Source organism: Mustela nivalis (genome assembly GCF_964662115.1).
Source record: "Mustela nivalis genome assembly, chromosome: 8".
NCBI classification, from domain to species: Eukaryota; Metazoa; Chordata; class Mammalia; order Carnivora; family Mustelidae; genus Mustela; species Mustela nivalis.
The window spans coordinates 96,197,849-96,222,207 of NC_139027.1; the positions used below are offsets into that span (position 1 = coordinate 96,197,849).

A 24,359-nucleotide genomic window follows, 5' to 3' on the forward strand; every position below is an offset into this window, starting at 1 on the left:
AATTAGCCAACATATAGTACATAATTAGTTTTTGATGTAGTGTTGAGCAATTCATAGAGCATTTTAGATTCATAGCAAAGTTGAGGGGAAGGTACAGAGGTTTATCATACACCCAATCCCCCACCAGCACATATACACAACCTCTTCTGTTATCAACACTAACACCAGAGTGGAACATGTGTTACAATAGATGAACCTACCCTGACATGTCATTAGGACATGGAGGCCATGGTTTACCATAAGGCTCACTCTTGGTGTCATATATTCTATAGGTTTGGACAGATGTACGAATGATGTGTATCCACCATTATCATATCATACAGAGTAGTTTCATTGTCCTAAAATTCCCCCAAATCCTCTGAGCTCCACCTGTTTGTCCCTACCATCCTGCAACCTCTAGAAACACTTATCTTTCTAGTGTTCTCCATAGTTCTGCCTTTTCCAGAATGTCACAGAATTGGAATCATATAGCATGCAGCCTATTCAGATTGGCTTCCGTCACTTATTAATATGCACTTAAGGTTCCTCCATGTCTTTTCGTGGCTTCATAGCTCATTCCTTTTTTTTAAAATTAACATATAAAGTATTATTTGTTTCAAGGGTACAGGTGTCTGATTCACCAGTCTTAACACAATTCACAGAACTCACCATAACATATACCTTCCCCAGTGTCCATCACTCAGCCACCCCATCCGTCCCATCCCCCTCCCCTCCAGCAACTCTCAGTTTGTTTCCTGAGATTAAGAGTCTCTTATGGTTTGTCTCCCTCTCTGGTTTCATCTAGTTTTATTTTTCCCTCCCTTCCCCTATGATCCTCTGTGTTGTTCCTCAAATTCCTCATATCAGTGAGATCATATAATTGTCTTTCTCTGATTGACTTATTTTGCTTAGCATAATAAGTTCCATCCATGCCATTAAAAGTGGTAAGATTTTGTTTTTTGGGTTTCTTTGATGGCTGCTTAATATTCCATTATGTATATACCACATCTTCTTTATACATTCATCTGTTGATGGAGATCGAGGCTCTTTCCATATTTTGGCTGTTGTGGACATTGCTGCTGTAAACATTGGGGTGCATGTGCCCCTTCAGAACACTACATTTGTACCTTTAGGGTAAATACTCAGGAATGCAATTGCTGGGTTATAGGGTAGCTCTATTTTCAACTTTTTGAGGTACTTCCATACTTTTTTCCTGAGTGGCTGTACCAGCTTGCATTCCCACCAACAGTGGAGGAGGGTTCCCCTTTCTCCATATCCTTGCCAGCCATTCTGACTTGTGTGAGGTTGTATCTCACTGTGGTTTTGATTTGCATTTCCCTGATGCTGAGCGGTGTTGAGCACTTTTTCTTGTGTCTGTTGGCCATCTGGATGTCTTCTTTGCAGAAATGTCTGTTCATGTCCTCTGCCCATTTCTTGATTGGATTATTTGTTCTTTGGATGTTGAGTTTGATAACTTCTTTATAGATTTTGGATACTAGCCCTTTATCTGATATGTCATTTGCAAATATCTTCACCCATTCTGTCAACTGTCTTTTGGTTTTGTTGACTGTTTCCTTTGCTGTGCAAAAAAAGCTTTTTATCTTGGTGAAGTCCCAATAGTTCATTTTTGGCCTTGCTTCCCTTACCTTTGGCAATGTTTCTAGGAAGAAGTTGCTGTGGCTGAGTTCGAAGAGGTTGCTGCCTGTGTTCTCCTCAAAGATTTGGTTGGATTCCTGTCTCATATTGAGGTCTTTCATCCATTTTGAGTCTATTTTTATGTGTGGTATAAGGAATGGGTCCAGTTTCATTTTTCTTCATGCGGCTGTCCAATTTTCCCACCACGATTTGTTGATGAGACTTTTCCATTGGACATTCTCTCCTGCTTTGTCAAAGATTAGTTGACCATAAAGTTGAGGGTCAATTTCTGTGCTGTCTATTCTGTTCTATTGATCTATGTGTCTGTTTTTGTGCTAGTACCATACTGTCTTGATGATTACAGTTTTGTAATAGAGTTTGAAGTCTGGAATTGTGATGTTGCCCTCTTTAGTTTTCTTTTTCAATGTTCCTCTGCCTATTCAGGGTCCTTTCTGGTTCCATATAAATTTTAGGATTATTTGTTCCATTTCTTTGGGAAAAGTTGATGGTATTTTGATAGGGATTGCACTAAATGTGTAGATTGCTCTATGTAGCATATTTATTCTTCCAATCCATGCAGCTCATTTCTTTTCAGTAATATTGTGAAATATTGTGAAAATATTTGTTCTTCCAATCCATAAAGCTTATGCCTTTTTATTGATGGTAATACTCCATGTGTGAATGTACCAGTTTTTCTGTTTACCTACTAAAGGACACCTTGGTTACTTCCAAATTTTGGCAATTATGAATAAAGCTGCTATAAACATCCACATGCAGGTTTTTGTGTGGACTTATGTTTTCAACTCATTTGGGTAAATACTAAGGAACACAATTGCTGGATTCTAAGAATATATTTAGTTTTTCAAGAAACTGTCAGACTATCTTCCAGAATGGCTGAACCATTGTGCATTCTGACCAGCAGTGAATGAACATTCCTGTTGGTCTACATCTTCATCAGCATTTGGTGTTGTCTGTGTTTTCGATTTTTGACCATTCTGAGATATGTGTGGTGGTAGTTCATTGTTTCAGTTTGCAATTCCCTAATGGACATGTAATGTTGAGCATCTTTTCATATGCTCATTTTCTATTTGCATATCTTCTGTGGTGAGGTATCTAAGGCTATTGGCCATTTATAAAATTGGGTTCATTTTCTTATTGTTGATTTTAAGAGTTCTTTGTATATTTTGGATAACAATTCCTTTATCAGATATATATTTTACAAATATTTTCTCCCAGTCTGTGGCTTATTTTCTAATTCTCTCAACAGTGTCTTTCACAGAGCAGAAGTTTCCTTTAATGAAGTCCAACAACAGTTATTTCTCCATCATTATGTCTTTACTGTATCTAAAAAGACTTCACCACATCCAAAGTCACCTAAATTTTCTCCTATTTTCTCCTCTAGGAGTTTTATACTTTTGTGCTTTACATTCAGGTCTATCATCCATTTTTAATTAACTGTCATGAAAGGTGTAATGTCTGTGTCTAGGTTCATTTTTTACATGTGGATGTCCAGTTGTTTCAGCACCATTTGGAGAAAATACAGTCTTTGCTCCATTATATTATAATATATTATGTAAGATTATATTGTGAAGCATCAGTTGACTAATTTATGTGGGTCTGATTCTGTACTCTATTCTGTTTCATAGAATTGTCTTATTCTTTTGCCATTACCATAATATCTTGTTTACTGTAGCATTTCAGTAAGTCTGGAAGTCAAGTAGTGTCATACTTTTGGCTTTGTTCTTCAATATTTTGTTGGCCATTCTGGATCTTTTCCTTTTCCGTAAGAACATTATAATCAGTTTTAGGATATATACAAAATAATTTCCTGGGATTTTGATTGGGATTGCTTTGAATCTATGAATCAAGTTGGGAACAACTAAGCTTTTTTGCAGTATTGAATCTTCCTATGGATGGACCTGGAAAATCTTTCCATTTATTTAGTTTTTTAAAATTTCTTTTATCAGAGTTTTATAGTTTTCCTCATATAGATCTTGTACATATTTTGCTATATTTAGACCTAAATGTTTTATTCTTTTGGGTGCTAATGTAAATGCTATTCTGTTTTTAATTTAAAAATTTCCTTGTTCATTGCTGGTGTATAGGGAAGCAATTGATTTTTGCATAGTGTCCTTGTATCCTGAAACTTTGCTATAATCACTTATTAGTTCTAGGAGTTTTTTTGTTGTTGTTGATTCTTTGGGATTTTCTACATAGACAGTCATATCATCTTTGAACAAAGACAGATTTATTTCTCCCTTATCAATCAGTATGCCTTTTATTTCCTTCTTTTATTACATTAGCCAGGACTTCTAGTACAGTATTGTGAAGGAGTGGTGAGGGGAGGACATTCTTTGCTTTTGCTCCTCGTTTTAGTAGGAAAGCTTCTAAGTTTGTCACCAGTAATTATGATGTTAGCTGTCAGTATATTGTAGATGTTCTTTTCAAGTTGAGGAAGTGCCTTTCTATTTCTAATTTGCGGAAAGTTTCTTTTTCTTTCTTTCTTTCTTTTTCTTTTCTTTTTTACAGGTTGTAAAACATGATATATTTAGTTCCCTACTTTTTTCTCCATCCTTCTACCACCTAATTTTAACCTACACTACATTAGTTTAATTTAGGGTGAGTTAGATCCCTAGATACTTTTCTTCTTCTTGTTCTTATTCTTTTTTTTTTTTTTTAATGTTAGGTTAGTCTTCATACAGTACATCATTAGTTTTTGATGTAGTGTTCCAGGCTTCATTGTTTGCATATAACACCCAGTGCTCCATGCAATATGTGCCCTCCTTAATACCCATCACCAGGCTAACCCATCCCTCCACCCCCCCTCTCTAAAACCCTTAGTTTGTTTCTCAGAGTCCATAGTTTCTCGTGGTTCATCTCCCTCTCCAATGCCCCCCTTCATTTTTTCCTTCCTTCTCTTAATGTCCTCCATGCTATTCCTTATGTTCCACAAGTAAGTGAAACCTTATGATACTTGACTTTCTCTGCTTGACTTATTTCACTTAACATAATCTCCTCCAGTCCCATCCATGTTGATGGAGAAGTTGGGTATTCATTTCTGATGAGTAATATCCTATTGTAAAATTTTTATCAAGAACGGGTGTTGGAGGGGCACCTGGGTAGCTCAGTGGGTTAAGCCTCTGCTTTTGGCTCAGGTCATGATCTCAGGGTCCTGGGATAAAGCCCCACATTGGGCTCTCTGCTCAGCAGGAAGCCTGCTCCCCCCCCCCCCGCCTGCCTCTCTGTCTACTTGTGATCTCTCTCTGTCAAATAAATGAATTAAATAAAATACAAAGAGTGTTGGAGTTTATCAGATGCTTTTATGCATCTATAGATATGATCATGTGATTTTTCTCTAATCTGTTCATATTATGGATTACTTAAGTGATTTTCCTTTTTTTTAAGATTTTATTCATTTTTTGAGAGAGAGGGCATGAATGGGGGGTGGGGCAGGGAAGAGCAGAGGGAGATAGAAAAGCAGGCAGGGGAGGGGAGAGGCAAGATAGTGAAGGAGTAGCAGACTGAAATGACATCAGGTCACAGGAGATCAGTTAGATAGTTATCAAACCGTTCCAAACACATACAAACCCAACAGGAGATCGAAGAGAAGAAGAGTAGCAATTCTAGAAACAGAAAATCACCATTTTCTGAAAGGTAGGACCTGAAGAGACATAAATCTGAAGCAACAGGAAGATAGACCGTGGGGAGAAGGGCCAGCCCCTGGCAAGCATGGAGCAACGGAACACAAAATCCAAATTTTTAGAAGTCTGCTCCACTGAGCAACATCACTCTAGAGGCTGAGCTGGGGGGAAGCCCTCACAGGGACAGTGTGGTCTTAGGTTCCACGGGATCACAGAAGAATCAAGGGTGTCTGGGTGTAGCAGAGCTCACAGGTATCAGAGTGGGGAAGCTGACTAAGAGATGGAACTGAGGAGTGAGCTCTCAGCTTGGGGTTACCTTAAACTGTGATCTGTGGCATAGTCGGACCACTGCTCTTTGAGCAGGGACCCCACAAGTGGCAGATCTGGAGAGACCCACCTTCCTCTGCTAGAAGAACAGGGCACCAAGAATCTCCTGGGTTTGGAGACTCCAAGCAGTGCTGTGTGCCAGAGACAGAGATGCTCAATCACAGGCTGGGTGAGTTTGAGTGCCACCGGAGACAGGGAGATGGGAGTGATTGACTGCTTTTCTCTGTCAGTGCATTGAGGAGTAGGGTCCTGAGCTCTCGGCTTCATCGGGCCAGAGATTGGGAGGCCACCATTTTCATTCCTGTCCTCCAGATCTCTACAGAAAGCATTTAGGGAACAAAAGCTCCCAAGAGCAAACCCGAGGAGATTACTTAGCCTGGCCCCTGGCAAGGGCAGTGCAGTTCCGCCTCAGGCAAAGACATTTGAGAATCACTACCGCAGGCCCCTCCCCCAGAAATCAGCAAGAACATCCAGCCAAGACCAAGCTCACTGATCAAGGAGAATGTTGTTCTCCTTGGAATTCTGTTGAATTCCAGAGGAGGGGAAGGCAAAGCATGGAATTCATGGCTTTCTCCCCATGATTCTTTAGTCTTGCAATTAATTAATTTTTTTTAATTTTATTTTTTTCGTATTCTAATTTTTTTAAATTTTCTTCTTTCCTCCTTGAACATTTACTAATTTATCTTAACAATACCTTTCTAAAAAAAATCTTTTTAAACCTTCATTATTATAGTCATATTTTATCCTTCCTTGTATCTAACTTTATTTTTTGTATACATATAGGGTTTTTTTCTTCTAAAGAATTTTGATATATAATTTTTTCTAATAGATCAAAATATACCCTAAATCTAGCACAGGGCTGCTGCTTCCAGTCGGCGATGAGAGAAGAATTAGGCATAAACAAGTCAGCTGCAAAAGACTGGGAGCAGGGGACAACAGTCGAAAAGGACTGCTGCCACTAGCAACTCCACAGTGTCACTTTTATTAGATAGAAAACAATAGCCAACAGAAGGACTGATGAAGGTCAAACGTTAGTCAAGTCTTGCAGGCAAGCAAGGAGGAGGGTAAGGTTTATAGTTAACCAAGCACATTCAAAGGACTCATCTAACTAACAATGGGCACTTCTGGGAAGAGAAAGGAGCCATAACGAAAAAGGGAAGCAGGCAAGCAGGCGGTTTTTCGTTCCCCCCTGAGCTGACCGGGCGTTCCTGGGTGCTCGGCTTCCCTGAAGCAGGCGGCGTTCTGCCCTGGGCAAGCCAGGTATCCCCAGCTTCCCAGCTTCTGTGAAGGGGCCGCATTCCACCCTGAGCGAGCCGGGCATCCCCAGTTGCCCAGCTTCACGGTCGTATATCGTCCTTCTCCCCAAAGAACTGTTGTCAGTATCAGTATTTTTTAAGGCCATATCTAAATGTGCTTGGCAACTAGTAAAATCCTCCAGGGGTTACAGTTTAAGTAACAAATTGTTCTGAGGGGCAGCAGCACAAGGCTTTGTTTTAGTCTCCAGCCTGAGCAAATTCTCTCCAATTTCTTTTTCTTTTTCCAACTAACTTATCAATTCCTTTTTTAGAATTAAAAAAATTTTTTTCTTCTTTACAATCATACTCTGTCCCTTCATCATGTTTACTGTTATTTTTGTATATATATAAATTTTCCTTTCTTTTAAATTTTGGGAGGTAGTTTCTTCTAAGAGACCAAAATACACCCTAAATCAAGTGAATGGCTCTGTTCTATTCATCAGTCTAATATATATAGATATTAGAATAATATCTGTCTATCTACCTATCTATCTATCTGTATGTATATATATATATAACTTTTTAAAAAATTTCTTTTTACCCCCTTTCTTCTCCTCCTGATTTGGGGTCTCTTTTGATTTGGTTAGCATACATTTTTCTGAGGTCTTTGCCACCCTTTTAGTATTTTATTCTTTCAATCATATGTTCTTATCTGGATAAAATGACAAGGCAGAAAAACTCACCACGGCAGGGTGGGGGGTGGTTGGAGAACAAGAGGCAGTACCAAAGTCTAGGGACCTAATCAATATGGACATTGGTAATATGACAGATCTAGAGTTCCGAATGACAATTCTCAAGGTGCTAGCTGGGCTCCAAAAAGGCATGGAAGATAGTAGAGAAACCCTGTCTGGAGAAATCAAAGCCCTTTCTGGAGAAATAAAAGAACTAAAATCTAACCTACCTGAAATTTAAAAAGCTATTAAGGAGGTGCAATAAAAAATGGAGCCTCTTACTGCTAGGATAAATGAGACAGAAGAGAGAATTAGTGATATAGAAGACCAAATGACAGAGAATAAAGAGGCTGAGCAAAAGAGAGACAAACTACTGGACCACGAGGGGAGAATTTGAGAGATAAGTGATACCATAAGATGAAACAATATTAGAATAATTGGGATTCCAGACGAAGAGGAAAGAGAGAAGGGGACAGAAGGTATATTGGAGTGAATTATAGTAGAGAATTTCCCTAAAATGGCAAAGGGAACAAGCATCAAAATCCAGGAGGCACAGAGAACCCCCTTCAAAATCAATAAAAATCCATCCATACCCCATCATCTAATACTAAAACTTACAAGTCTTAGTGACAAAGAGAAAATCCTGAAAGCAGCCTGGGACAAGAAGTCTGTAACATACAATGGTAAAAATATTAGATTGGCAGCAGAGTTGTCCACAGAGACCTGACAGGCCAGAAAGAGCTGCCATGATATATTTAGAGCACTAAACGAGAAAAACGTGCAGCCTAGAATACTATATCCACCTAGGTAATCATTGAAAATAGAAGGTGAGATAAAAAGCTTCCAGGACAAACAAAAACTAAAAGAATTTGTAAATACCAAAGCAGCCCTATAGGAAATACTGAAAGGGGTCCTGTAAGCAAAAAGAGAGCCTAAATGGAAAGGAACAGAGACAATATACAGTAACAGTCATCTTACAGGCACTACAACGGCACTAAATTCATATCTTTCAGTAGTTACCCTGAATGTAAACAATTATAAGAACATATTACGAGCAACTATACACCAGGAAATTTGACAATTTGGAAGAAATGGTTGCATTTGTAGAGACGTATAAACTACCACAACTGAACCAGAAAGAAATAGAAAACCTGAACAGACCCATAACTAGTAAGGAGATTGAAGCACTCATCAAAAATCTCCTAACAAACAAGAGCCCAGGGCCAGATGGCTTCCCAGGGGAATTCTACCAACCACTTAAAGAAGAATTAATACCTATTCTCTTGAAACTGTTCCAAACAATAGAAATGGAAGGAAAACTTCCAAACTAATTTTACGAGGCCAGCATTATCATGATCCCAAAACCAGACAAAGACCTCACCGAAAAGGAAAATTACAGACCAATGTCCTTGATAAACACAGTTGCAAAACTTCTCACCAAAATACTAGCCAATAAGACCCAACAGTACATTAAAAGGATTTTTCACCACGACCAAGTGGGATTTATTCCAGGGCTGCAAGGTTGGTTCAACATCTGCAGATCAACCAATGTGATACAGTACATTAACAAAAAAACAAGAACCATATGATACTCTCAAAAGATGCTGAAAAAGTATTTGACAAAGTACAGCATCCTTTCTTGATCAAAACTCTTCGAAGTGTAGGGATAGAGGGTACATACCTCAAGATTATCAAAGCGAACTATGAAAAACCCACATCGAATATCACTCTCAATGGGGAAAAAATGAGAGCTTTTCCCCTAAGGTCAGGAACATGGCATGGATGTCCACTATCACCACTGCTATTCAACATAGTACTAGAAGTCCTAGTTTTGGCAGTCAAACAACAAAAAGAAATCAAAGGCATCTGAATTGGCAAAGAAGTCAAACTCTCACTCTGCAGATGATATGATACTTTATGTGGAAAACCCAAAAGACTCCACTCCAAATCTTCTAGAACTTGTTCAGGAATTCAATAAAGTATCAGGATGTAAAAATCAATGCACAGAAATCAGTTGCATTTCTTTACACCAACAGCAAGACAGAAGAATGAGAACTTAAGGAGTCAATCCCATTTATAATTGCACCTAAAGCCATAAGATACCTAGGAATAAACCTAACCAAAGAGGCAACGTATCTGTACTCAGAAAACTATAAAAGTACTCATGAAAGCAATTGAGGAAGATACAAGGAAATGGAAAAATGTTCCATGCTCATGGATTGGAAGAACAAATATTGTGAAAATGTCTATGCTACCTAATGCAATCTACATGTTTAGTGAAATCCCTATCAAAATACCATCAATTTTTTTCAAAGAAACGGAACAAATAATCCTAAACTTTATATGGGGCCAGAAAAGACCTCGAATAGCCAGAGGAATGTTGAAAGAGAAAGCCAAAGTTGGTGGCATCACAATTCCAGACTTCAAGCTCTATTGCAAAGCTGTAATTTTCAAGATATTATGGTACTGGTACAAAAACAAACACATAGATCAATGGAACAGAATAGAGAGTCCAGAAATAGACCCTAAGCTCTATGGTCAGCTAATCTTGTACAAAGCAGGAAAGAATGTCCAATGGAAAAAAGACAGTCTCTTCAACAAATGGTGTTAGGAAAATTGGACAGCCGCATGAAGAAAAATGAAACTGGACCCATTCCTTATACCACACATAAAAATAGACTCAAAATGGATGAAAGACCTCAATATGAGACAGGAATCCAACCAAATCTTTGAGGAGAACACAGGCAGCAACCTCTTCGAACTCAGCCACAGCAACTTCTTCCTAGAAACATTGCCAAAGGTAAGGGAAGCAAGGCCAAAAATGAACTATTGGGACTTCACCAAGATAAAAAGCTTTTTTTGCACAGCAAAGGAAACAGTCAACAAAACCAAAAGACAGTTGACAGAATGGGTGAAGATATTTGCAAATGACATATCAGATAAAGGGCTAGTATCCAAAATCTATAAAGAAGTTATCAAACTCAACATCCAAAGAACAAATAATCCAATCAAGAAATGGGCAGAGGACATGAACAGACATTTCTGCAAAGAAGACATCCAGATGGCCAACAGACACAAGAAAAAGTGCTCAACATCGCTCAGCATCAGGGAAATGCAAATCAAAACCACAGTGAGATACAACCTCACACAAGTCAGAATGGCTGGCAAGGATATGGAGAAAGGGGAACCCTCCTCCACTGTTGGTGGGAATGCAAGCTGGTGCAGCCATTCTGGAAAACAACATGGGGGTTCCCCAAAAAGTTGAAAATAGAGCTACCCTATGACCCAGCAATTGCACTCCTGGGTGTTTACCTTAAAGATTCAAATGTAGTGATCCAAATGGGCATGTGCACTCGAATGTTTATAGCAGCAATGTCCACAATAGCCAAACTATGGAAAGAACCTAGATGTCCATCAACAGATGAATGAATAAAGTGATGTGGTGTATATATATAACGGAATACTATGCAGCCATCAAAAGAAATGAAATCTTAACCATTTGCAACAACGTGGATGGAACTACAGGGTATTATGCTAAGCGAAATAAGTCAATCAGAGAAAGACAATTATATGATCTCCCTGATATGAGGAATTTGAGAGGCAAAGTGGAGGTTTGGGGTTAGAGAAAGAAAAAATGAAACAAGGTGGGATCGGGAAGGAGATAAACCGTAAGAGACTCCTAAGCTCACAAAACAAACTTGAGGATTGCTGCGGGGAGTGGGGTATGAAGAGGATGGTTGGGTTATGGACATTGGGGAGGGTATGTGCTATGGCGAGTGCTGTGAAGTGTGTAAGCCTGATCATTCACAGACCTGTACTCCTGGGGCAAATAATACGTTATATGTGTAATTAAAAAAATTAAAAAAAAAAAAAGCAGGCAGGAGGGAGTAGAGAGCCCTGACCAGTACTTGATCCCAGGACCCTGGAATCTGAAGGCAGATGCTTAACCTACTGAGCCACCCAGGTGCCCTGGATTTTTGCATTTGAATTCATGAGAGCTCTTGATCTATAGGTTTTTTGTAATGACTGTCTGGTTTTGGCATTAGACTAATGCTGGCTTCGTAGAAAATTTTAGCAACTATTTCCTCTTCTTCTATTTTCTAGAAGAGATTATAGGGAATTGGTGTCATTTCTTCCTTAATTGTTTGGTAGAATTAATCAGTGAACCCATTGGTGAAAACTTTATGGTTTTTCTCTTTGGAAGGTTATTAGTTATTGATTCATTTCTTCAATAGATACAGGCCTATTCAAATAGTCTGTTTCTTCTTGTGTGTGTTTTGGCTGATTGCATTTTTCAGAATATTGGTTTCTTTCATCTAGGTCACCAAAGTTCTGGACATAGAGCTGTTCATGATACTCCTTTATTATCCTTTTCTGTCCATGGAGTCTGTAGGGATGTTCTGTCTTTCATTTCTGATATTGGCAATTTGTATCTCCTCTCTTTTTAACTTAGTTAGCCTGGCTAAGCGATTATCATTTATGGATCTTTTCAAAGAACCATCTTTTGGTTTTGCTAATTTTTTTCTTTTGATTTCCTGTTTTCAATTTCATTGATATCTGCTCTAACTTTTATTTATTATTTCTTTCTTCTGTTTATCTTGGGTTTGCTTTGCTCTTCTTTTCCTAGTTTCCTAAGATGCTTAGATGATTGATTTTAGATCTTTCTTCCTTCCTAATATATGCATTCAATGCCATAAATTTCTCCCTAAGCACTGCTTTCACTGCATCCCACATATTTTGAGAAGTTGTACTTTCATTTTCATTTAGTTTAAAATGTTCTTCAGTTTCTCTTGAGATTTCTTCTTCGCCCTATGAGTTAAATAACTTCTAAATAGAAGTGTGTTAATCTTTAAGTAATTCAGGATTTTCCAGCCATTTGTCTGTCTTAATTCAACATTGTGGTCTGAGAGCAGCAATGTATGATTTCTGTTCTTTTAAATTTGTTAAGGTGTGTTTTATGGCCCAGATTGTAGTCTGTCTTGCTGAATGTTCTATATGAGCTTGAGAAAAATGTGTATTTTGCTGCATTTGGTTGAGCAGTTGATAGATGTCAATTGTATCCAGTTGATCAATGGTGCTGTTGTGTTCAACTATGTGATTATTGATTTTCTATCTTTAGAGCTTGTCCATTTCTGATAGAGAGATGCTGAAGTTTTCAGCTCTTGTATTTATCTGCCTCTTCTTGCATTTCTATCAGCCTTGCTTCATGATATTTGATGCTTTTATTAAGGAAATACACATTAAAGCTTATTATGTCTTCTCGGAAGATTGACCACTTACTATATGTATTATTCTTCTTTGTCCCTGATAATGTTTTTTTTCTCTGAAGTTGGCTGTGTCCAAGATCAATGTAGCTACTCCCTTTCTTTGGATTAGTGTTGGCATGGTATATCTTCTTCTATCCCTTTATATTTAATCTATGTGTGTCTTTGTATTTAAAGTGAGTTTCTTAAGGACAACATGTAGTTGAGTCTTATTTTTTTTTAATTTACTCTGAGAGTCCGTTTTTTAATAGTATACTTAAACCATTGATGATAAAGGTGATAAAGTGACAATTGATGTAGTTAAATTCATGTTTACCATTATGTTACTGTTTTCTATTTGTTCCTTTGGTTTTTTTTTCCTATTTTTTTCTGCACTCTCTGGCCTTTTATAGTTTTTGGTTTTGTTTTGTTTTTTGTATAGTTGACACACAGTGTTACATTAATTTTAGGTGAACAACTTAGTGATTGACAAATTTATACATTATGCTGTATTCACCACAAGTATAGCTCTTATAGTTTTAATTGACCATTTTATGATTCCATTTTGTCTTCTTGCTTAACGTATCAATTATACTTTTTCTAAAAAAATTGTTTTAGTAGTTGCCCTAGAGTTTGCCCATATATATTCAAAAACTATGGAATGTTTCACGAATCTGCATGTCATCTTTGTGCAGCAGCCATGCTAATCTCTGTTGTTCCAGTTGTAGTACATGTACTGATAAACTGAGCACTTAATGTGCTTTAGTTTTATCCTGAGGCACTTCTTAGCATTTCTTCCCCTTTAGTTGGGTATAATCAGTGTGTGCAGCAGACATCAACCTGAGGCAGACATGAACAAATGTCCCTGAGTGCTGAAGGTTAGCCCAAGAGTCCACACTCTTTTGAGAGTGGAAAATCCTCACAGTTTTTTCATTGACTGGTGTCTTCTACACTCTTGCTCCAGTGTCAGGTTGAAGCCCATGTGCCAGTGCCCCAGGCCTTCATAGTTTTATCACTGCATGCTTTATGGACTTTTTAAGAACTCAGACATCACCTCTCCTTCATCTTCAAAGCTGTCATTTTCTTTCTAGAGATGCAAAATACAAACAGACCCCCTCTGTTGTAAGGCAGTATGATCACAGTTCTTAGGTTAATCTAGTAACTCTCTTGTTCCTTTTTATTTTTTTAAACAGATGTGATGTTTACTGGTACAGCAGATGGCCAGATCGTAAAACTTGAAAATGGTGAAATAGAGACCATCGCTCGGCTTGGTTCAGGCCCATGCAGTAAGTCAGTGACAGCACCCCCAATATATATCTGTGATCATTGAGAAAGGTGCTGAATGGCTGGGCGGAGCTAAATTTCCTTAGAAGTCAGGTTCATCCTTGCAGATGAAGAGCCCCTGACCACATGGCCAACAGAGCCTGACCTGAGTGTTACCCCCAGCTCTTCATTTGCCGTGTGGTCCCTGGACCTCATGGTACCTGATTGTCACCATGCAGGTGCAGCTTGCCAGCTAGGCAGTGTCCCCAGCACCTGCCAGTTACTTTAGGGCCCCACACCTCTGCCATTCCATAGTGGCGTTCCCCCTTGAGGTCACTTTGAGGAAGATTAATAGCCATGGTCAGTGTGCTGCTATGGAGAAGCAGTCCGCTCGGTCATCACTTGCATGCCGAAATGTTGTTCCTGCGTTAGCTTCTCAGGAATTTCAGCAGTGTCTTTCAGAGTGAAAACACCTTTATGTCACTCAGGTTTGGGGAAATTAGACTAGAAGAATCTCACTGTTTAAAACTTGGTAGCCCACAGTTTTCTTAGTAGTTACCACTTTTTAAGAGCTACAATGCTTTTGTAAAAATGATGCATTTTCATTGTACAAAGGTACAAGGAGAAAGTAAAAGTCACCTGAGAGTCTTCACAGATATAACTATTAACATTTTAGTGCATAGGTTGTCAGAGCTCTTTCTGTTCATGGGTACTCTGGTTTTGTGATGGGATCATACTCTACATTCATTTTTTTTTAACCTGCCTTTTCCACTCTGTATTTTGGCAGGAAGTGGCCCAATAGTAAGTGTCCTGCAGTAAGGATTCCTGTAGTAAGCACCCCATGGAAAGCACCCTGCACTAAGCACCCTTCATGAAGCACCCCACAGAAGGCACCTTGCACTGAGCACCCCTTCAGTAAGCAGCTTAGAGAAGCATCCTTGCATACGAAGCCTGGCAGTGAACACACCTGCAATAAATATGCATTGCCACAGGTTTAAAAGGAGTATAGGTATTAATCTGAGGAAAAAAATAGTATCTCTCCCTGTAAGCCAGGTGGAGGGAAAACTGCCAAGGTCCTAGACAGGCAGAATATTCAGGTCAGCAGTTGGGATTAAACTGACAATTACTGAGGTCCTTGGGGGGAATTCTAGAGTTGGGGCCTGGGTCCTGATGATGTCCCTGAGTTAACTGTTCAAGCCTCAGGATGCTGATATGAATGCAATTCTTGGATACCAATTGCTCTTGGTTTGTTCTATATTCTCAGGTGGTCCCTCTGGATACACCAGACAGTGTCATAAGTTCTGAGGGGACTGGAATACTGGGGGTTACGTTTCTAAAGCCATATCCTTTTCTGTTCTGAACAGCAGGATGTATATTTAGGAAGGGATGGAATAGGTACTTGGAGGCACAGGTACAGTCCGGGACCAGCCACTGATTCCTATCCATTTGTTTCCCTAGAAACCCGAGATGATGAGCCTGCTTGTGGGAGGCCCCTAGGCATCCGGGCGGGGCCCAATGGAACCCTTTTTGTGGCTGATGCGTATAAGGGACTATTTGAAGTTAATCCCTGGAAACGTATGTAGCAATGCCTTATTTCCTTCTGGGATTATTTCAGATGTTTTAAACAATATGTGCATAAGTGGATTTAATAGAATTTGTTCAGTACAGTCTACTGGAGACTCTAATATTTTCTTATTCATTGAACAGTCTTGGAAGTACTGCCTACACATATCAGGTATCAAGTAACAATACCCTAATTTCCTGTTTGTGTTTTAGCAACAGGGTCTATTCCACAAAATGTTAGAACTCCTGTCTTTATTTTTCTGTGTCTCTGTCTTATCTTCCACTTTGTTTCCTATCTGTTTAATTGTTCTTTGTCCACTTCCTTCTCCCATTTTTCTCCCTGTGTGTGCTTCAGCAGGGGAGTTTGTATGACGCAAGAATTTGTTATTGTGGGGGTGGGGCTCTGGATAGCCCCCTCTGCTGTTGGCTGGCTATGTGACTGCAGGTGCCTTAGTCTCTCTGTGCACAGGTTACTCATCCATGAAACAGGGCTTGCCTGTTGGTAATGCCTGCCTTGTGAGATTGTGTGAGGGTTTAAATGAGATTGTACATTGAGACAGTTTAGCACTCTATAAATGGTTACTCTCCTGTTTTTAAAGTTTACCACTGTCACCATTTCTGTATTTAAAACTGGATGAATGGAGCATTTTGTATTTCTGTCAAGCAAACTGAAAGATAGTTGCCTTTCACCTAAGATTCTTAATAGTTTTTTTAAATGTCATTTGGTATTTTTTTTTTAAGATTCTATATTTATTTATTTGACAGAGAGAATGACAATAAAAAAGGAACACAAGCAGGGGGAGTGGGAGAGGGAGAAGCAGGCTTCCCATTGAACAAGGAGCCCAGTGTGGGGCTCGATCCCAGGACCCTGGGATCATGACCTGAGTTGAAGCCAGTTGCTTAACCAACTGAGCCACCCAGGTGCCCCAAAAGTCATTTGGTCTTGGTGAAAGGAAGAGGTCCTCATCCTTAGAGGAAGGGTTTTGCTGTTAATGAAGTCATGTAAAAACATTCATCTCTAAGAGCTGGAAGAAAGGAAAACAGTGTTTTTTACTGGAAGAGGAAATAAATCTACTAGCATATGACATGGAGAAGCCCATTTTAGTTTTTCCTTTTAAATCAGGTAGGCTGATTGAGACTTTGAAATTATTGACATACAAGTTCTTAGAATGAAAACAGGTCTTCTCTTCCTCCCTCCTTTCCTTCCTTTTTTCATTATTTTCTTTTTTCTTTCCTATTTTGTCCCTCCCTTTTTCCCTCCCTCTCTTCTTTTCTTTCTTCCTACCTAGGTGAAGTGAAACTGCTGATCTCCTCTGAGACACCCATTGAGGGGAGGAAAATGTCCTTTGTGAATGATCTTACAATAACTCAGGATGGGAAGAAGATTTATTTTACGGATTCTAGCAGCAAATGGCAAAGACGAGATTACCTGCTTCTGGTTATGGAGGGAACGGATGATGGACGGTGAGTGTTCATTTCAAGTCTTCTACTCGGTAAGATCATCAGTCAGGCAGGGTGACTTCAGCAGAGTTTATCTGTGGGAGTCATTGGAGTGTTTCTGAGAATAATATTATAGCTTTAGAGATGGGACTTTCATGACTTCTGGAAACAGGTGATGGATGCAACAAAACAGAACAAAATGTCCTCACTTTCTCTTTGAAAAAATATAATTAAAACAGGCCAGTCGATCTGAGCATGTGGTCTAGGCAGTCTGGGTGACACCTCCCAGGCTGGCCTCCGTTTCAGGTCATCCCTCCCAACGGGGACTCCTTTGAGGCTGGAGCCATGGGGGCCCTCCCTGGTGGTGAGCCAGCTCCTGGTTCAGCCAGAGAACTGACTGAGGGGTTCTTTAGAAGAGGATGCCTGGGGTCTGTTCTGGATGGGAAGGCCCCCAGGGGCTAGCCTGGAGTGAGGTCTGGGCAGAGGACCACTAGGGGGCCTGTCACTACAGCATGAGGCAGATCCCCTTCCATAGGCCCTCTGCCTGAGGCTCAGAGGGGAGCAAGGCTCCAAGGTGGCAGGGGCCACAGACTCTCCCACTTGAGCATTTGCTGTTGGTGCTCCACAGCCTATTAGAGTATGACACAGAGACCAAGGAAGTGAAGGTTTTACTGGACCAGTTGCGGTTCCCTAACGGAGTGCAGCTCTCTCCCACGGAGGACTTTGTACTGGTGGCGGAGACGACAATGGCGAGGATAAGAAGGTGTGTGTGGTCCTAGCCGAGCTTTGGGGGTGTGCCAGAGCTCGCTGTGGCCCAGCCTGGGTTGCAGGGAGGTGTTGACCTACATAATTGGAGTTGGGGCAGGGCACCTTCTCCTTTGTTGATAGTGGAAGCAGTAAAATTCAGGGGTGCCTTTTCTTTCTCCTCCATCTCAGCCTGCTTAAAACTTGCAGTCTAGGAGAGTCTCAATTTAATGCTGACCACACATCCTGGGTTCCTTTCTCTACTGGGTAGGCCAACTCCCTGCTACTGCTTCTAGCTTTCCCCTAGGGTGGTGAGTGCCCCTTTCACCATCTTGTGTCTTCCTTCACAGTGGACACGTCTACAGTTATAAATCAATTGGGACTAAGACCATTTTGGTGTTGGACTAAAAGTTTTCCTTAAATTTGGGGACCACTGCTTACCATTTGCTTGGATGAATTTTTCAGATTCTACCTGTCAGGCCTGATGAAGGGAGGGGCTGATCTGTTCGTGGAGAACCTGCCTGGATTTCCAGACAACATCCGACCTAGCAGCTCTGGAGGGTACTGGGTTGGCATGGCAACCATTCGCTCCAACCCTGGGTTTTCTATGTTGGATTTCTTATCCGAGAGACCCTATATAAAAAGAATGATTTTTAAGGTAACTATGAAAACTGTAATTCCAGAAAACAAAATGAAAATGCATCTAATTACAATCTATTTTGACCTTTGGAGCTCTAAAAATTCTCATGCTGCTTATAATATTTGGTACTTACAGTGACTTATATTTTACGTGTGAGTGAGCAAAGGGCCAAAGGGAGGGAGAATGGGAGAGAGAGTCTTAAGCAGACTCCACACCCAGTGTGGAGCCCACTGCCGGGCTGATCTCATGCCTCTGAGATGATGAGTGATGACCCAACCTGAAATTGAGAGCCAAGCATCGGATGCTTAAGCAGCTAAACCACTCAGGTGCCTCACTTGTAGTGACTTCTTTAAAACACATTTTATGCTTCAGACTGAAATGTAAGTTGAAACACTTGAACCCTTTGATGTTACCCTTCTGGTTTCCTTGTGTGGGTATTTTTACCATCACCCTCACCATTCTGTCCTGTCAATCACACCTGCCCCTTTGTGATAGCTGTTTCAGGCCTTCTCCCCACTCCACAGGCCCTGCAACTTGGCCTTCAAGTGGGGCCCCTGCAGACCACACTGCTGTTCCTCCTCAAAGGGTGTCAGGCACAACTTCCTGTAGCCACACATGGAGACACACTTTCCTCAGATCCCATCCCACCCTGGTTCCTCCTGCCCTCTGAAGCCTTCCCATCAGTCATATTCCCCCATCCCCAGAGGATCCTGACCTTTAACCTCAGCACACCAAACTCTTTTCATTACAAAAATAATCACCCACCCTCACCAATGGCCAGCCACAAACCATTTAATGAAGCCTTTCCTCCAGTGACTTCCCTGAAATGACCTCAGTGTAATTCCCTGTGTCTTACACTGTGGATGAGGAACTGGCTAATATTGGCACTTACGTCATGCAGAAGTCTTCATTTCCAACAAGCTCCATTTCACAGGCTGAATAGACATTTGAAACTGAGGATGGATTTGAATATTGAATAGATATTAAAATAATGGTAACTTAAGGCCTTGGAAGGTACCAGGCAATAATTACCGAGTCTGCACAGTGCTGGGCCCTATGCCTGGTCCCTGCTGAGGGGCTGTAGGTACCTGGATGCTGGTCTATGGCCTTTAGTTTTGTTGCAAGTCCTGTGGGTATTTTCCTCTTCTTTGCCTCGTTGGCTCCAGAGCCAGCATCTTTTCCCACTGTGAAAAGAAGGCAGCATGGTGAGGTAGGAGGAAGAATGGTGAGGTAGGAGGAAGGACAGGGTTTTTTTGTTTGTTTGTTTTTAAGAACAGGGGTTTTGAAGGCTAGGCCAGTTGTGGGACCCTGGCCAAATGATGTGACCTCTCTGCCTTAATTCCTCTATCTTTCAAGCGGGAGGAGTAACAGCATCATTCTATTTCATTAGGTACTGAAAAAAATGTAATGGGAATATGCATATAATGCCTATAGCTGACTACTGTAGGTGTTCTCTTTCTGTTCCTGTCCATTTTCCCACAGTGAAGCGGTGCTGGTGTGTCTCTCCCTACCCCAGCCCCTGACAGAACGCATGCTCCATCAGGGCAGGTGTTCATCTGTTTCATTCGCTCCTTTGTCCCCAGCACCTAGAACATGACGGGTGCTCAGAAATTACTGTGGCAGTGATGTGTGCTCAGAGATAAGACTACAAGCACGAGGAGGAGCTGGAGTGGTGGCACATGTTCCCAGTACAGGAGAGCTCCACAGCTTCCTGAAGCAGATCGAGACCAGTGGGAGAGGACCATAGGCCTTGCAGACATGACAAAGTCTAGATCTTATCCTAACTTTCATTGAAGTCATGGAGGATTTTTTTTGTTTTTAGTTTTGAGATAGTATCAGACTTAGAAAATTAACAAGAGGGTACAAAGAATTTCTTTCCCTGAACTATTTGCAAGTAAGTTGCTGACCTGATGCCCTGTCGTCATCAGGGTTTGGGGAGTTGCCCTCGTGGATTCGACCCAGGCTGAGATGTGGTCTTCAGCTGCCATGTCTCTTTATTCTCCTTCGATCTGGAATAGCTCCTCAGTCTTGATCTTTTTGAGAATTACAGGTCAGTCATGTTGTAGAATGTTCCTCCGTGTGGGTCATTGGGCATTTCTCATGATTAGACTTAGGTTATATGTCTCTGGCAGGAAGACCACAGAACTTGTGTTCTTAGTTTGTCTTCTCTAGAGGCACATGATGTCAGCTTGTCCCATACTGGTGGTGGCAGCGTTGGCCATGTGATTCAGTGATGAATGCTGGCTTCTCCACTGTGAAGTCACTCTTTTTCCCTTGGTAATTAATAGGTATTTTGTGGGGAGGTACTTTCTAAATAAGTAAACATCAGTGTGATCTCCTGGTTGCCTTTATTTTTCAGTGATTTTTAATCTCTTACTGCCATTATTTATTTTGAGGCTCAGATTGGCTGTGGCCAGCGGAAGCCCCCTCAGTGTGGCTTTGACCTTTGCACATGCCCCTACTGTTTTTGGAGTGGTTCCTTACTTTCTGGCACAACACGTTGTTCAGGCTTATTGTGCCCCAACTCTGTAATCGACCACTTCTCCATGAGCCCTGGTTCCTTTTACAGGGGATCTGGTGCTACATGTGCTCATGGCTTTTGGTGTGTCACTGCTTCTAGTCCCCCTAAACAGACAAAGCTGGGGAACATATGCGTTTGTATTCATACATAGATAAATACATTTAACCCTTGAGCAACACGGGGGCTAGGGGCACTGGGCCCCAAACAGTCAAAAATCTGCATATAACCTTTGACTCCCCAAAGACTATTTTTTAAAATTTCTTTTCAGCATAACAGTATTCATTGTTTTTGCACCACACCCAGTGCTCCATGCAATCCGTGCCCTCTCTAGTACCCACCACCTGGTTCCCCCAGCCTCTCACCCCCCACCCCTTCAGAACCCTCAGATTGTTTTTCAGAGTCCATAGTCTCTCATGGTTCACCTCCCCTTCCAATTTCCCTCAACTCCCTTCTCCTCTCCATCTCCCCTTGTCCTCCATGCTATTTGTTATGCTCCACAAATAAGTGAAACCATATGATAATTGACTCCCTCTGCTTGATTTATTTCTTGACTTATTTCACTTAGCATAATCTCTTCCAGTCCTGTCCATGTTGCTACAAAAGTTAGGTATTCATCCTTTCTGATGGAGGCATAATACTCCATAGTGTATATGGACCACATCTTTCTTATCCATTCGTCCGTTGAAGGGCATCTTGGTTCTTTCCACAGTTTGGCAACCGTGGTCATTGCTGCTATAAACATTGGGGTACAGATGGCCCTTCTTTTCACTCCATCTGTATCTTTGGGGTAAATACCCAGTAGTGCAATTGCAGGGTCATAGGGAAGCTCTATTTTTAAATTCTTGAGGAATCTCCACACTGTTCTCCAAAGAGGCTGCACCAACTTACATTCCTACCAACAGTGTAAGAAGGTTCCCCTTTCTCCACATCCTCTCCAACACATGTTCTTTCCTGTCTTGCTAATTTTGGCCATTCTAACTGGTGTAAGGTGGTATCTCAATGTGGTTTTAATTTGAATCTCCCTGATGGCTAGTGATGATGAACATTTTTTCATGTGTCTGATAGCCATTTGTATGTCTTCATTGGGGAAGTGTCTGTTCATATCTTTTGTCCATTTTTTAATATGATTGTCTGTTTTGTGTGTGTTGAGTTTGAGGAGTTCTTTATAGATCCTGGATATCAACCTTTTGTCTGTACTGTCATTTGCAAATATCTTCTCCCATTCCGTGGGTTGCCTCTTTGTTTTGTTGACTGTTTCCTTTGCTGTGCAGAAGCTTTTGATTTTGATGAAGTCCCAAAAGTTCATCTTCGCTTTTGTTTCCTTTGCCTGCCAAAGACTATTAACAACTACTGTTGATTAGAAGCCTCACCAGTAACAGTTGATTAACATGTAATTTGTAGTTATGTGTATTTTTATAATAAAGTAAGCTAGAGAAAGAGTATTATTAACAAAATAATAAGGGAGAGAAAATATATGTATAGCATTGTATCTATCAAAGAAAATTGCATATAGGTAGATCTGCTATGGTTCAGACTGGTGTTGTTCAAGGTCAGCTGTGTATGTGGTGTACGTGTACATGTTTATACATGTGTTCATTTATTTGTCATCTGTTTATTTAAATTGAAAACTGTAAGTAATGCTGGTCCCATATCACAGGATTTATTCTGGTTTTCTCCACTTCCATAATAGTTTTTCTCTTCTGTAATAGTGAAACACCTGGATCCTATTATCTTTCATATCTGTTTGATCAGATTCCCAGGATGTCACCAGTCTGTGGCCATTTCCCCCATCACATGGCCCCTGCTAGGGCTCTGGCATCCACACTGGGCCTTCTCCCTCCTCCTGGCTATGTGAGGCACCTGCCTTTCCCCTCAAGGGTTCTGTTGCTTATATCAAGCTGTCCCTAGGTAAACACCCTCCTCAATCTGCCTGGGCTCTGCCAGCCTGTGCAGGCCCTGCTTGGGCTCCAAAACCATATTCCATGCCCCTGCCCGCCCCCCAGTGTGGACTCTCTCTCACCCTGCTTAGACTGACTCGTGGTCTGAGCCTCTGCGGTTCCAGCCTCTGCACACACCTACCTTGCTGGACCTACAAGCTGCTCCCTGACAGACTTCTGCAGGAGAGGTGTGATGTAGTATGAGACAGTTTTAAAGAGACAACTGTAGCTGCTTCTTGGGGAGCAGCCTGTAGCATGGCTCCACAGGCTGTGAAGAGCCTGGTGTGGAGGAGGCTGCTGAGCCAGGAAGGGTGGTGGGGCAGGGCCTGGGGTGGGGATGGTACGTACAGAGCACATGATAATACCCTGTGGTGCCAGGCTTGCAGGGACTGGAGAGAACGGAGGGCCGGGGTCAGCAGCTGGTGTCCAGGACCCTGTTTCCTTAGACAGGGTGTCTATCGAGTTTGAAGAGCTATTAAAAATTCTGGGTGGGGAAGGGTCAGCCCTAGGGTTTGGAAATTGGGGTGGAGATTTGAGAGCTTTCTGGGAAAACAACTTAATCCCAGGAGAGGGGATGACATGCCTTTAGGGATAAGATGGAGAGAACAGAGAAGGAGGACCTGGCACTGAAGTGAGGTGGCATTTCAGGGGCCATGAGAAGTCTTACGAAGTATTTTAAGCTATAATCAACTCTGATTACCCTACAACTTTCCAGAACACAGGTGATTTATATGGCTGCTTGGACCTTTCCAATGACTAGGAGACATTATTCATTGGACATTTACAGTTGTTTGGCTGTTTACCCTTACATTAAAAGGTATACATCTGCCTATTAATTTTCACTCACTGGTCTTATGCAGTAGCATACTGTCGTCATTTCCTCCCTGGTGTCCTGCTCTGCCAGAAATTGTGTATCTCACCTTCTGGTTTCTCTGCTTAAAACCTTTCAGTAGTCCCTTGTGGCCCTTGACCTGGCTGAGCCACGGGGCTCCTGGAGGGTGCTCTGCTCCTTGTGGATGTTATCGCTACACTGGCTTCAAGCAGAGCTGCCAGGGCCTGGGTGGCAGGGGCACATTCATTTAACCTGTCCAGGTCTTTTCTCCAACATGAACCACTCTCAGATCTCCATCATTTGCACTTTGCACATATGAAATATTTTAAGTCCAGTCTGAGGGCGTGGCATTTATTCTAGTTAGGCTGTGCTGGTTTTAACCTGACATTCTGGGGTCTATGTCAGCATGGGCTTAGCTTCAGTACTGTGTCTTCCTCGGATGTGAGGAGCCATGAACCCTTCTCTCGGTTCACCCAGGTCATCTGGTGTGGCACCTGCATCGGGTCTGGTGGGTACTGTGGTGAGGGCTGTTGGAAAGCTACCATCCTGGTGCCAGGCTAGCCTTGCCTCTGGATGCAGGTGACGGGAGGATCCTTGGCCTACTGTGCATGGGGGCAGATGTGGGGGA

The 24,359-nt window shown here is 41.4% G+C and overlaps 1 protein-coding gene across 5 annotated transcripts in view; it reads left to right on the plus strand.

Annotated features, from left to right (window-relative positions):
* The window catches only part of APMAP (adipocyte plasma membrane associated protein), a 45,302-nt gene that overhangs the window by 18,135 nt on the left and 2,808 nt on the right, over positions 1 to 24,359 (plus strand). For 2 of the 5 annotated variants that reach the window (XM_082744335.1, XM_082744338.1), the window contains 5 exons: positions 13,985 to 14,077; positions 15,513 to 15,629; positions 16,907 to 17,081; positions 17,686 to 17,820; positions 18,267 to 18,459. In XM_082744335.1, coding sequence (XP_082600461.1) covers positions 13,985 to 14,077; positions 15,513 to 15,629; positions 16,907 to 17,081; positions 17,686 to 17,820; positions 18,267 to 18,459 — 713 coding nt within the window. The remainder of the gene's footprint in view (positions 1 to 13,984; positions 14,078 to 15,512; positions 15,630 to 16,906; positions 17,082 to 17,685; positions 17,821 to 18,266; positions 18,460 to 24,359) is intronic. The other 3 variants (XM_082744337.1, XM_082744339.1, XM_082744336.1) reach the window with 2 other exon arrangements.